The sequence below is a fragment of the Eptesicus fuscus genome, chromosome 20 (genome assembly GCF_027574615.1).
Source record: "Eptesicus fuscus isolate TK198812 chromosome 20, DD_ASM_mEF_20220401, whole genome shotgun sequence".
NCBI classification, from domain to species: domain Eukaryota; kingdom Metazoa; phylum Chordata; class Mammalia; order Chiroptera; family Vespertilionidae; genus Eptesicus; species Eptesicus fuscus.
Genome location: NC_072492.1, coordinates 43,004,768 through 43,019,758, shown reverse-complemented (window position 1 = coordinate 43,019,758; position 14,991 = coordinate 43,004,768). Strand labels below are relative to the sequence as shown.

General features: G+C 38.9%; 1 protein-coding gene across 1 annotated transcript in view; it reads left to right on the top strand.

Moving 5' to 3' along the window:
• Positions 1-9,712: 9,712 nt before the first annotated feature.
• The window catches only part of IKZF3 (IKAROS family zinc finger 3), a 52,964-nt gene continuing 47,685 nt past the window's right edge, over positions 9,713-14,991 (top strand). Inside the window, exons 1-2 of the mRNA XM_054709089.1 lie at positions 9,713-9,761; positions 11,155-11,256. Of these exons, the coding sequence (XP_054565064.1) occupies positions 11,250-11,256 (7 nt within the window). The 5' untranslated portion in view covers positions 9,713-9,761; positions 11,155-11,249. The remainder of the gene's footprint in view (positions 9,762-11,154; positions 11,257-14,991) is intronic.

Genomic DNA, 14,991 nt, shown 5'->3' with positions numbered 1-14,991 from the left:
GTTTATTGTTACGAAGATAAAAAGGAATGTCAGCGTTCAGGGACAGCTTTCTGGCAGCCACCAGACACCAGAACTGCTGGCAGCTGGCAAAGTCAATGCAGCGGTTATTCTGAGATTTGACATTTTGCTCTCCTTTAGCACCTACAACTTCCTACTGGGAAAACAGAACAGCCAGTGAAAACTTGATCTCTGAAACTTAAAGTATAATTTTGTTAGCTGGTATTCTCAATTGAATAATAATTACATAGTAGTCTCAAAATGAAGGCAAGTTCATAACCCTTCAAGTTAAAAATATGGTTACAAATTTTGTTGCTAATGTAAATAATTTGGTTTTGTTAGTAAGTGGTTTATATTAAAGCAAAGAGGTAATAACATTCCCGTGTGAACTTTGATGAAATCTTAATTAATCAGACTCCTGCCATTTCCAAGTTTAAATTTTAGTTGTAATCTACTCCCTTTAATTTTGCAGCACATAAAAATGCTGGAATGTCTGAGAAAAATATTGATATTATAACAAAAATTCTAGCTAGTGAAATTTTTTAAAATGGCATCTTTGTCAATGAAAAAGAATCTGAAGGAATAAAAACAAACTTGAAATGGTCATCTTCCAGTAAGCATTGTGAGGAAAGCTTGTTTTCAGTACTGGTAGAAAACAACTTGATATTGCTAGTAAAGCTTTGAATTGGTGAAGTGCTTTGGAAAGCTACAAAAGAAATAGCCTTTAACTTTTACAGTCCAATAGATCTGTCAGCCATCTCAGTAATAGAATAGCTATGCCTTTTATAAGATTTGTTTTTAAAAGGTAAGGTGTCACTGGAAAGAACTAATGATTTAATTAAGCTTAAGAAATATTAGATTGAGTATTAAGTTGCAGGAAAGGAAGAAGAGCACCTGATATGAATGAGTGTTAACTAGGGTTTTCTGCTGGTTTATAATTTTGGCTTTTAAATGAGATAATAAATATTTTTTTATCTAATGATACCAAAAAGTCCTAATGGAAGCATGATGCCACATATATATTTGTACACATACATATAAGTACACTTAAAAATATTTTACCTGAATATTTGGCATCATGTGGTGGATTTTTTTTTACGTTCTGAAAAGTCATATTAATTTTTCAATCGGTCACATTTGTAAAATATTTTGTGTGAAAGGTGCTGTCTAGATGACTTATAACTTTGATAACTACATTAATGGAAATCACAACTGTTTCCTAGAATTCCAATTATAAAAATAGAAATATTGATAGGAGATAGTCCTTGTTAAGTTGTTTCCTGGCATAATATCTTCGAAAGTTTGGTTAATGTTTAATTTTTTATATGGTTTGATTTACTTTTTTCCCCTTGATCCAAGTTACACAATATACTTCTAATTTTTTTCTAACCACTTAAAAATGTAAAAACCAGAGTTTTCATGTTTGTTTTAAAATTTGCAGTGGTATCCCAAGCAGCAGTGAGATATTCTAAAACAGTGCTATTTGGTATAACTTTCTGAGGTGATAGAAATGTTCTTTTTGTTGTGCAATAGAGTAACCACTAGCTACATGTTCTTTGAATACTTGAAATGTAGCTGGTGTGGCTGAAAAACTACATTTTTAATTTTAATTAATTTAAATTTAAACTTAAATACCGCAAGTGCCTAGTAACTACTTTGTTAGACAGTACAGTATTACTATTAGATTAGTATTAGTAATAGATCTAGAGTTTGGCAAACTTTTCTGTAAAGGACCAGATAGTGACTGTTTTAAGCTTTGTAAATCATATAGTTTCTGTTGCAACTACTCAGCTTTGCTGTTGGACTATGAAAGCAGCACTGGACAATATGTAAGTGATTGGGTTTGTCTGTATTTACAATAGAACTTTTATTTATGGGCACTGATATCGAACTTTACATAGTTTTCAAGTGGCACAAAACAATATTCTTCTCATTATTTTTCTAACCACTTAAAAATATAAAAAAATCATACTTAATTCACGGGCCACACAAAGACAAGTGGTAAGTCGTAGTTTGTGGAACCTTACTCTAGAGTGTTCATAAGGATCAAGAGATGTAAAAATTCATGGTAGAGATATAAAAATTCATGTCCATCATGAATGGGCACTATTTGGGGAGTTAAAGACACAGCAAAATAGCAAGAAAAAATGCACATAACATCCCTGTTCTCATGGACCTTACATTCTGGTGTGGGGAGGCAGATAAAAACAAAAATGACCAAAAATATGTCAGGTGTTAACAATAAATAAATTTTATGAAGAAAAATAAAGCAAGGTAAGAGAAAAAGTGACAATGGAGGATGACATTTTATATAGGGTAGTTATGTAAAGCTTATTTGGTAAGGTGACTTTTGAGCATACACCTGAATGAAGATAGGAAGTGGCCAGCTAGCTAGCTGGGGGAAGAGCATTCTGTTAAGAGGGGAAGGTAAGTACAAAGGTCCTGAGGCAGGAGCATGCTTTGCCTATTCAAGTAACAGGATAGATATAGACAATATTGTTTTTCAATGAAATTAACCTACTTTGAAATTCTTCCATCATCTGTACTGGATATGTATAAACATCAGTAAAGAAAACTGTATTTCTGTCAAAAGCAATATATAGACCCTTCTTTCTTAGTTTTCTAGAGCCTTCTTTTAAATATTTTAAAGGTATGTTGACTGCCAACACATTGAAAGACCCCAGAATATCCCATTAAATGGAAAATTTTTGAGTTTTTTTTAACTGTAGTATAAGAAATTACAAAATGATCCATTAAAAACTGAAAAGTTTTAGACATATTTAATAGTTGGGAATTCCTTTACCATCTACCTACGACTTCATGTTTTTATAAAGACCTTAATTTCAGGGAGAGAAAGTGTACTTCAATCTATTTTGTCCTTGTGTTTTAAGTATTTTTTTAGCACCTAAGAAGAACATCCATGCTGCCTGATTATGCATGGTTTAATGTCTCCTTAAAATTCTGAATACTGAGTCAGAATCTTCTCTTAGAAACTACTCAGTTACTTCTAGTGTTATTTACAGCACAAAAAGGCCTCTTGAAAAAATATTTAGAGTTATTTAAATGTCATTGTCAGAGGATTTAAAAGGTTCAGGGGACCAGGACCTTTTTTCTTTAGGTCACCAAGTCAAAAGCCATCTTTCTCTGTAGTAACTAGAAGATGTTTTCACATGAAGGTTGCTCATGTGAAACCTTTAAACTAGGTTTCTTTCCTTTTTTTTTTTTTATTAAGAATCCCTTTAGTATGCAATTAAAAGTTTCACAGGTAGTTTTTTTTTAACTAAAAAAACCCAAAAACTCACAACACTGTCAAACTTACAGAAAAGTTGCAATACTGTACAAAAAAAACCCTGTTTTTTCTGGAAATTTTGAGAGTAAGTTGCTGATATGATACCCTTGAATACTTTAGTATGTATGTTCCACCTTCTACAAAACAACTATCAAAATCAGGAAATTAACATAGATACATTACTACCATTTAATCTTTGGACCCCATTCAGATTTCTCCAATTGTTTTTCTAATGTCCTTTACTGCAAGAGTATTCAACTTTGTATTTAGTTGTCATAATTCTTCACTCTCTTTCTGTCTGAAACAGTTCCTCAGTTTTTCATGACCTTGATACTTTTGAGGATTTCAAGCCAGTTATTTTATAAATGGTCCCCCAATTAGAGTTTAGTTTGTTTTCCCATGGTTAGATTCATGTTATGCATATTTGGCGGAATATCACATGTGGTGAAGGCCTGGGGTGGGGCAAGTGGGAGCAGGATAGAGGGAGTCAGTGGGGGGAAGGGAGGGGGGAGAAGGGGATATCTGTAATACTTTCAACAATAAATATATATTTCTTAAAGAATGAGATAGGACAAAACAAAAACAAAAACAAAACAAAAGACCCATGGCAAGGCCCTGGCCAGTGTGGCTCAGTTGGTTGAGCATCATCCCATGCTCTGAGAGGTCACTGGTTCGATTCCTGGTCAGGACACATGCCCAGGTTGCAGGCTCCATCCCTAGTAGGGAGCATGCAGGTGGCAGCCAATCAATGATTCTCTTTCCTCATTGATGTTTCTATCTCTCTCACCCTCCTCACCCTCTTCCTTCCTCTCTGTAATCAATAAAAAAATATTTTTAAAAAATAAAATAAAAAAATAAATTCTCTGGCTGATTCAAATTGGTAGCTGATAGTTGAACTACACTTATATGAGTCACACTCTGAGCAGCCCATCTGAACAGAAATTTGTGCTTCTAAAAGGGTGGTCTGGGAAACACTCAATCCCAGGCTTACTGTGACATCTGGTTACCCTAGCTGCTGCCCACCACAAATGAGACAGAATTTTAGTTTAAATCCAGGCAAGTTAACTATATGCTTTATTTTAAAAAAGTAAAATAAAGAAAAATTCCCATATTGTTGAAAGGAACATAACAGGATACATAAATTCTATAACACCATTTACAATGTCCAGAGTATTATCCAGAATTTTTAGGTCATGTGAAGAAGGAAAATGTTACCTGTACTTAAGAGAAAAGGAAATCAGTGGTTACTGAACTCAAGATGACATAGATATTGGAATTGGAAGACAAGGATCCTAAACAGCTATAATAATTATACTCAGAGATATAAAGGAATATATGCTTGTAATGAATTAACAGATAGGAAATCTCAGCAAAGAAACTATTAAAAAAGAACAAAGTGTAAAGTTCTAGAACTAAAAATTGTAATATATGAAATAGAAAGTTTATTGGACAGGCTTAACAGCAAATTATTATTCAAATCCACTTACTTTTGTCTTAACAGACAAAAGTAAGTGGATTTGAATATATATATATATATTCAAATATTTAGGCTTATATATATATATATAAAAGACTAAACTGAACGATCGGTCGCTATGACACACACTGACCACCAGGGGGCAGACTCTCAATGCAGGAGCTGCCCCCTGGTGGTCAGTTTGCTCCCACAGCCAACCTCCCGCAGCTGGCCAACCTCCCACGGTCCCTCCTCCCAGCTGGCCAACTGGCCCTAATCAGCCCAATTGGGACTGGGTGAGACAGCCCTGATCGCCGGCCAGGCCAAGGGACCCCACCTGTGCACGAATTCGTGCACCGGGCCTCTAATATATCAATGAAAGTATTCTATCTGAACAACAGAGAAAAAATATTGAGGGGAAAAAAGAATAGAGTCTGAGGGAACTGTGGGGAAATATGAAAAAGTCTAACATATATATGCAATTGAAATCCTAAAAGGAAAGGAGCAAGAGAATGGAGGAGGAAAATTTTAAGAAATAATGTCCAAAAATTTCTCAAGTTTGGTGAAAAACATAATTTTACAGATAAGTTCAATGAACCCAAGTGGGATAAATTCACATAAAATCTACCTAGGCATATCAAGCCAAAAGTAAAGAGAAAACCAAAGGTAAAGAGAAAATCTTGAAAATATTCGAGAAAAAGAATCTATACTAATAAAAGGGTAATATGCTAATTAGACCGGGAGACCTTCCCGACAAAGCCATGGTGGCGGGGCCAAGGCAGAGGCGGTTAGGGGAGATCAGGCTGGCAGGGGAGGGCAGTTGGGGGTGATCAGGCGAGCAGGGGGGAGCAGTTGGGGGCGAGCAGGCCAGTGGGGGGGTGCGAGGGGTGGCGAGCAGGCTGGTGGGGGCGATGAGGTCAGCTGCGGGGGAGTTGGGGGTGATCAGGCGATCAGGCAGAGTGGTTAGGGGCGATCAGGCAGGCAGGCAGGTGAGCTGTTAGGAGCCAGCAGTCCCGGATTGCGAGAGGGATGTCCTACTGCCAGTTTAGGCCTGATCCCACAGGGGTCCCAGATTGGAGAGGGTGCAGGTTGGGCTGAGGGATAATCCCCTCCCTCCGTGCACAAATTTTGTGCACAGGGCCACTAGTCCTATATAATAAAAGGGTAATATGCAAATAGACCAAACAGCAGAACAACTGAACAACCAAAGAGTAATATGCTAATGATATACTAAGGCTGCTCAACCGCTTGCTATGACATGCACTGACCACCAGGGGGCAGAACTCCAACCGGTAGGTTAGCTTGCTGCTGGGGTCTGGCCGATCAGGACTGAGCGAGATGGGCCGGACACCCCCTGGAGCCCTCCCACGGTCCCTCCCCGGCCTGATTGTGAACCTGTGGGGTCCCTCAACCTGGCCTGCGCCCTCTCACAATCCAGGACCCCTTGGGGGATGTCAGAGAGCCGGTTTCAGCCCTATCCTGCAGGCCACTCCCCTTGGGAGGGCCCCAGTTGCAGGGCTCAAGGCTGGCAAGCGCTGCTGCAGCAGGGCCAGCCTCTCCCGTTTGGGACTGATTGGGCATGAGCTCGTGGCAGGCACAGTAGGGCCGGGATGAGCGGGAGTGGCAGGTAGGAGTTGCAGGTGGTGTTGGACTGCGGGTTTCAGCCCGATCCCTGCAGGCCACCCAGAGGGACCCAATCCGTGCATGAATTCATGCACCGGGCCTCTAGTAATATATAAATATTATCACTAACTTATCAGAAACAGTAGAGGATAGAAGACAGTAGAATGCCATTTTTATTTATTTGTTTATTTTTTTACATTTTACTTTTTTTGGTATTTTATTATTTTTTTAAATTTAATAAATCTTTATTGTTCAGATTATTACAATTGTTCCTCTCCCCCCGCCCCCCCCATAGCTCCCCTTCACCCGGTTCCCACGCCACCCTCTGCCTTAACTCCCCTTCCCCCACTGTCCTCATCCATAGGTGTACGATTTTTGTTCAGTCTCTTCCCGCATCCCCCACACCCCTTCCCCCCTGAGAATTGTCAGTCCACTCCCTTTCTATGCCCTTGATTCTATTATATTCACCAGTTTATTCTGTTCAGCAGATTTTTTATTCACTTGATTTTTAGATTCACTTGTTGATAGATATGTATTTGTTGTTCATAATTTTTATCTTTACCTTTTTCTTCTTCCTCTTCTTAAAGAATACCTTTCAGCATTTCATACAATAATGTTTTGGTGGTGATGAACTCCTTTAGCTTTTTCTTATCTATGAAGCTCTTTATCTGACCTTCAATTCTGAATGATAGCTTTGCTGGGTAGAGTAATCTTGGTTGTAGGTTCTTGCTGTTCATCACTTTGAATATTTCTTGCCACTCCCGTCTGGCCTGCATAGTTTCTGTTGAGAAATCAGCTGACAGTCGTATGGGTGCTCCCTTGTAGGTAACTAACTGTTTTTCTCTTGCTGCTTTTAATATTCTCTCTTTTTCTTTTGCTCTTGGCATTTTAATTATGATGTGTATTGGTGTGGTCCTCTTTGGATTCCTTTTGTTTGGGGTTCTCTTCACTTCCTGGACTTGTAAGTCTATTTCTTTCACCAGGTGGGGGAAGTTTTCAGTCATTATTTCTTCAAGTAGGTTTTCAGAATCTTGCTCTCTCTCTTCTTCTGGCACCCCCATAATTTGGATGTTGGTACGCTTGAAGTTTCCCAGAGGCTCCTTACACTATCTTCATATTTTTAGATTCCTTTTGCTTTTTGCTTTTCCAGTTGGGTGTTTTTTGCTTCTTTGTATTTCAAATCTTTTACTTGATTCTTGCGATCCTCTAGTCTGCTGTTGGATCTCTGTATATTATTTTTTATTTCAGTCAGTGTATACTTAATTTCTAGTTGGTCCTTTTTCATATCCTCGAGGGTCTCGCTAAATTTATCGGCCTTTTCTAGAAGATTCTTGAAAAACCTTATAACCGTGGTTTTGAACTCTATATCCAGTCATTTGCTTTCCTCCATTTCTTTCATTTGTGACCTATTTCTTTGTCTCTGCATTTTGGCTGCTTCCCTGAGTTGATAGAGTGGCTTTGTGTGCTAGGTGTCCTATAGGGCCCAGTGGCTCAGCCTCCCCAGTTACCTGAGGTGGACACTCTTGGTGTACCCCTTTGTGGGCTGTGTGCACAGTCTTCTTGTAGTTAAGCCTTGATTGTTGTATCACTGGGAGGAATTGACCTCCAGACCAATTGGCTGTGTCTACGCTGGGAGAACTTCTGTGCTGGAGACACCCTTATGAGATAAGACTTGCAAAAGCCTCTGTGCTCAGCTTAGATGGGGCGGAGTCTCAGGGCAGAGCAGACAGCAATGGCTTCTCATCAGCCCTGCCCTGTGAGGCCCCTAGGTCTCAGTGTCCCACGGTAATTGCTGCAAGCACCTCTGAGAGAAAGCTGTCCTCGAGTTTCGCCCACTGTCAGACAGTCCAGTTTCTCCCCGAATGAGTCTGGGTCCCCAGAGTCTTTCTCGGAACTGGAGTTCAGAGCAGTCTGGAGCTTTTGTCTCCCTCCCGATTGAGAAAGCCAGCTGCGTACTCAGTTGCCAGCCCTCTCTGTGCACGCCTCTGTATCTCTGCCTTCTGCAGCTCCTGTGAGTTTCAGTGTGCTTTTCTCTTTCCTTCTAGTTGTAGAATTTCCACTTAGCCAGCCTTCCTGTGGTTTTGGATGATGTCCGTTTTGTCTTTTAATTGTAGTTTTGAAATTGTTGTGCGAGGCAGCAGTTTAGGTGTTTACCTATGCTGCCATCTTGGTTTCTCCTAGAATGCCATTTTTAAAGTGCTAGATGAGAACTGTTAACCCAGAATTCTATAACAAGTAAAAATATCCTTTAGAATTGAAGGAAAAATAAAGATATTTCCAAATAAATTAAAACTAAGTTGTCATTCACGCAGTGGCACCACTAAAAATGCAAAAGGAAGTTATTTTTTTATTACTTTTTTTTTTTAATTTTATTGATTTTTTACAGAGAGGAAGAGAGAGGGATAGAGAGTTAGAAACATCAATGAGAGAGAAACATCGATCAGCTGCCTCCTGCACACCCCCCACTGGGGATGTGCCCGCAACCAAGGTACATGCCCTTGACCGGAATCGAACCCGGGACCCTTGATTCCGCAGGCCGACGCTCTATCCACTGAGCCAAACCGGTTTCGGCTACTTATTACTTTTTAAAATATATTTTTATTGGTTTCAGAGAAGAAGGGAGAGGGAGAGAGAGATAGAAACATCAATGAGAGAGAATCATTGATCGGCTGTCTCCTGCATACCCCCAACTGGGGATCAAGCCTGCAACCTGGGCACGTGCCCTTGACTGGAATCCAACCCTTTAGTCCGTAGGCCGGTGCTCTATCCACTGAGCCAAACTGGCGAGGGCTAAAGGAAGTTCTTTAGACTGAGTTCCACAGATGGGAGCTCAGGTCTTCATGAAAAAAAAAAAAAAAAAAAAGCAAAAGCACCAGACATATTAAGTATGTGGGTAAATACAAAGCACTAATTTTTCTTCTTAATCTCTCTCTTTTTAAAAGACAATGTAGCAAGTTTTTTCCTTCTTTTTAAAATAAATTATTTTAGAGAGGGAGGAAGGGAGAGAGAGAGAGAAACATCAATGGATTGCCTCCCTCATGTGCCCAACCTGCAAGCTAGATATGTGCCCTGACTGAAAATCACACCCACTACCTCCAATCAACTGAGCCACACCAGCCAGGGCTCTTCTTACTCTCTGTAAAATACAATTGCTGTGTAGCTAATACCTTATATACTCCTTGAGGCACTTTTTAAGGAGGATATAGGGAAAGAATAGTCCTGCTCTAAAGAGGAAATCTGCTGCTAAAGCTTCCAAAATGGTATCCTTATTAATTTTAGGATTCTCAAATCTGAAAAAATTTTTCTCTAAGCAGCTAATATTTATTATGTATACTTTTTCAGATATAAAACCAAATGTGGAACTGAAAAGCAGTCAGGAGCAGTCTGTGTCTACAGGTAAAGTAGCATCAGTTCTTTCCTGTCTAGAAATAGAACTTTACTGAAATTACCTAAGAAAGAGGAACATTCTGATTGCAGTAAAAATGCTATGGAAATGTGTTGGGGAAGAAAAATATGGTTGTCTCTTCCTGTTACAAAAACAACTCATCAATTTAGGTAATATAAGTTCTTTGGTATTTTAGGACCAAGCCATACCCACCTACTGATTCGTTTGAAGAAAGACAGTTTTTTTTGAGTAATATAGTAGCTTCTATTTGAACAACTTGAGCTTTTCACTCTAGAACACTGATCAGCAAACTTTTTTTGTAAAGGGCAGATAATAAATATTTTAGATTTTCTGGGCCACATATGGCCTCTATTGCAGAAACCTCTTTATATTTTTTACAACCCTTTAAAAATGTAAAAGCCACTCTACCTCCTGGGCCCATACAAAGACAGGCCATGGTTAGATTTGGCCCGTGGGCCATCGTTTGCTGACCCCTACTTCAGAATGAACTATAAACATTTAAAATCATGTATTTCCCCCAAATAACTCCTATGTTTTCTCTGTTGATGAACTCACTTTTTAAATAAAGGTTATGTTGCATTAAAAAATTTATCACTTAAATGCCTTTTTGTGTTACTGTGAGTTGGCCCCAATTTTTCTGTGAGTGTTCTTTTTTGGGGTGAGTTTTGATCCTGTTTATCACATTTGTTTTTATGTAGGAATTTTGTTATTTGCTGGGCTGATTCTTTTTTCTTTTATATTTTTATTGATTTCAGAGAGGAAGAGAGAGGGAGAGAGAAACATCAATGATGAGAGAGAATCATTGATTGGTTGCCTCCTGCACGCCCCCTACTGGGGATTAAGCCCGCACCCCGGGCATGTGCCCTGACCTGGAATTGACCTCCGGTTCATAGGTTGATGCTCAACCACTGAGCCACACTATTCTGGCTCCACATAATTACATTTATATGTTAACAGAAAAGGAAAATAGGAAGCTTACTCTAAGGAAAGCATCTTTCCAAAATTGGGTTATATTAGTATTTTCAGGCTAAATATTTCTCATCACTACATATCAATACTTCTTGGTCATAAATAGCAATAACATCCTACCAGATATTGTAAGATATCCCAAAGGAGAGAGAATTTCTGTACAGAAAGAACCCGAGTTCATTTTAACTCAGGTGAAAGAAATATCCAAGAAAATCATGTTTAATGGAAAAGTGCATGAACCCCAGATATATTTCTAAACCTCAAGAGTTTTCACATATATCCCACTTAGAGTATGTGTGAAAGGGATACTATCACTAAGAATTTGTGTGAAGCTGAGATGGGAATCTACTTTATACATGTTTATAAAAAATTGTTTAAGTTGACTGCATAGTTAAAATTCTTTTTATCTCCTAGAAGGTCCAGTGATTTTAAATGACTACAATTTAACCAAACCTAATGAGACAGAAAATGTGGACAGTGCAGAATGCCCAACTAATGAAGATGAAGATATGGAAGGTGAGCCATAGTGTACAACTTATGGTTATAGATATGGTTAAGACTTAATATGAAGAAGAAATGAGGAATCCTCCAAGGAAAACTTGTATTTGTGGATTGATTTAGTTTACAAGTATTTGCATTTAATAATTTGCTATATAGGTTATCAGCAAATTTTGAGAATTTAAGGTATTTATTCAGTATTCAAGTTATACTAACTTTTTAAAATGTTACTTTTACTCCTTTTCACTATAAAAACAGCACATGTTCATTATAGAAAGATTTGTCTGGGGTGTTTTCCAACACCAACAACCAATTCTTCAAATCTTAGACACCAACTGGGAATCCAACAATTCAATTATCATAATAACTCCTGGAGTTAATGCTGAACCCACAGATTAAGGGATCAGTTTCACACGATTGCTCTTACTTCAGACACGAGTTGTAAGTACCAGGTCCCCTGGTTACCTGCACTAATTCCAATTGGCTACCAATTCAGGGTTTTTCACAAACCTCCCTGAGTTTTGATAAGTTGCTAGAACGACTCACAGAACTTAAGAAAGCACCTTTCTTACTACAGCCAGTTTATTATAAAGGATATAACGCAGGAACAGGCAAGTGGAAGAGATGCATAGAGCAGGATATGGTGTGGGAGAGTTTCCATGCCCTCAGGGCATAACACTCCCACAACTTTGATGTGTTCACCAACCCAGAAGCTCTCTGAATCTCATTTTTCAAAAGTTTTTATAGTGCTCAATCTATAGTCCCTTCTACTCTTCCTGGTGGTTGGTGGATGGGGCTGAAAGTTCCAATTTTCTAGTCACTTGATCTTTCTAGTGACCACACCATACTAAGGCAATTTAGGGTCTCTACCCTAAGTCACCTCAGTAGCATAAACTCAGGTGTGAGTGAAAGGTGCTTGTCATGAATAATGAAACATACTATCACGAAGGAAATTGCAAGGGTTTTTCAATTAGTAACTCTGTGCTAGGAATCTGAGACTAAGACCAAATATATTTTTGTACTATACCACAGGACACCCTCTGGTCTTTGACCACGAATCTCTTATAGTAAAAGGATCATAAAGGTCAAGAGATCCTGGTATAGGGAAGGAAGAAACTTGCCTCTAGCCTTCAGGGTTCTTTCAGCTCTTCTAATAATTAAACCTACAGGAGGCAGGTTAACCAGAGAAAATAACCAAATCTAATTACTTTCATCTGTATGGGGATGAAAGTCAGAGATCCCACATTATGGAGAGGTTCAGAGACAAAAAGGGAAAATGAGGTATATATGACATTCTGAGCTAAGGATGAGGTAAGGTAACTCAGGACTTCAGGGGATCTTAAACAATCAATGTTCCAGTTGTCAGTTCCAATTCTCTATGAAAATATTATTATGAGCATGCTACCTCTCTGCCCATTGGTTGACATTATGGGCTATAAAATGTATGCCTTGGTCTGAAGAAATATGACTTGGCAGTCCATATTGGTGTAATGGCTCCTGTTTCAGTTCTTTTTTTAGTACTCTGACCATTTGCATCTACCACCAGGTAAGCGAAGTCTAGTCCAGAGTCAATGCTTATTTTGTCAAAAACCCATATGTAGCCCTTTTGGGGCTACTGCCATTGGTTCTTTATAATCCACTTGTCAGCTATGTGCCGGGCCTTCTTCCTGAGGAACCTTACCCATAGTCATCTGCAGCCTCTGTGTCACTTGTTAATAGACAGAACAGTTTGGTTGGCATTCTGAGCCTCAGAGGGTAAAAAAGGAATATGTCCAGATTCACCTCTCTTCATTTCTGTGGTCCTCAAATGTCTACTTATTTCATGGACCCAAATGGCCACATTAAGCAAGTACATTGCAATATTCACTCATTGGTTCTAGTCACCTTTTCAAACCTGGAAGAGGGTTCTCTGATGGGTATTGACATGCCCTACTTTAATGCACCCATCATATTCCCATAGTGATTTCCATAAGGCAGTGCCCCGTATGGGCATCCTTTAATAGACCAAGTTTCCATTGTCCTTCGGCATATCCATATGGCCAGACTATTGGCCAGGCTATTAGCCTTGACCCATGAGTCCTCCTGGTTCATAGGTTGATGCTCAACAACTGAGCCACATCAGTCAGGCTATATATGTTTTTCTTAAAGGAAAAAAGAAAAAAATGTTTCTTGGGATCTTTTGTCTTAGATACTTAAGGGATCAAGCAATAGAGTTCTATGTCTAAAACTTCTGAGATTCAAATCACAGCTTCAACTAACATTCCAGCTCTGCCTAGCTATACTTTAATTTGTACTAGTTCTTAACCACAGAGACTGAAAAATGCTGCCTGGCACAGGATGTGGTCATTTGTGCTGAGGAAAGGCATATGGTGTTCTACCAGCTTTATGCAATTTCTTGAAGGTGACATCCATGGAGCCACATTCAGAATGAGGCAAATAACTACCTTCAGCTTGCATTTTTCTGTGTTAGGGTTTCTTAGTTCTGGTAGGTAATGCCATTACGTATATGTTTGAAATGATGGTCCCTATACAACATTTTGTCTGAAAATTTATAATTTATGTTAGAATTTGCTCTGGGTTCAGAAATAGCTATGATTTTTATATTATCAGGTAGTTGGCGGGGGCGGGGGGGGGGTGGGGAAGAGACAGATTAAATACCCAAAATAAAAAAGAAGCCAAATAATTTCTATTCAACAATAGGAATTTAAAACAAATATTGTAAAAACCTATGTGGTTCATTCAGCACTTCTCTAAGAATCCATACAATAGTTTGCAGCCTCTGAATTAGACCTGCTCCAGAAGTGCTTCCAAGAAGAAAAGAGAGATTCAGCGCCTGTGATCCACTTGTTTGGGGTCATTTTCAACTGCTGTAGCTGCCTTTGCTATTTCTAATCCACTAATACATGTCAGTGGATTGATGGAATATCTGTGAGTTTTTCTCAGTTATTAGGGCTCTGGGAGTGTCATATAGTACTTGGTATAAACTAGAAGATATAATCAACCATTCTAAATAATTTGGGAGAGAAGAAATGGTTCTTCTTTCTAAGCCTGATTTAGAAAGAAATGAATAGGTTAACTTTAGTGTTGAAAAAGTAATCCATTATTTCATGATTAAGCTCCAAATTGATTACTATATTATTAATGTTGGCATTTAATCTGGGTCACATACATTTGGAACAGGTTATAACCAGGCCTCTGCCTTTTTATTTTATTTTTTTAAATATATTTTTACTAGAGGCCCGATGCACAAAATTTGTGCAAGAGTAGGCCTTCTCCTCACCCCGCCCCCCTCCCGGCAGCTGGCACCGGCTCCCCTCTGGCACCTGGAACCCTGGCTTCCCTTGCAGCCCGGAAGGACATCCGGTCTAATTAGCATATTACACTTTTATTATTATAGATTGATTTCAGAGAGGAAGGGAGAGGAAGAGAGAGACAGAAGCATCAACAGGCTACTGCCTTTTTTTTTTTAATTTTTTGATTTAGGTATTACATATGTGTCCTCATCCCTCCATTAACCCGCCAAACCCCCCTATGCCCTCGCCTTTTAAAAAACTATAATATGAACAGTATATTTAAATTATACATGCTAAATTATAAAATAACAGAATGAAAAGTAGCTGGTGTGACTCACTAGCTTAGCATCAACCTATCAACCAGGAGGTCACAGTTTGATTCCCTGTCAGGGCACATGCCAGAGTTTTGGGCTTGATCCCCAGTAGGGGACGTGCGGGAGGCAGCCGATCAATGATTCTC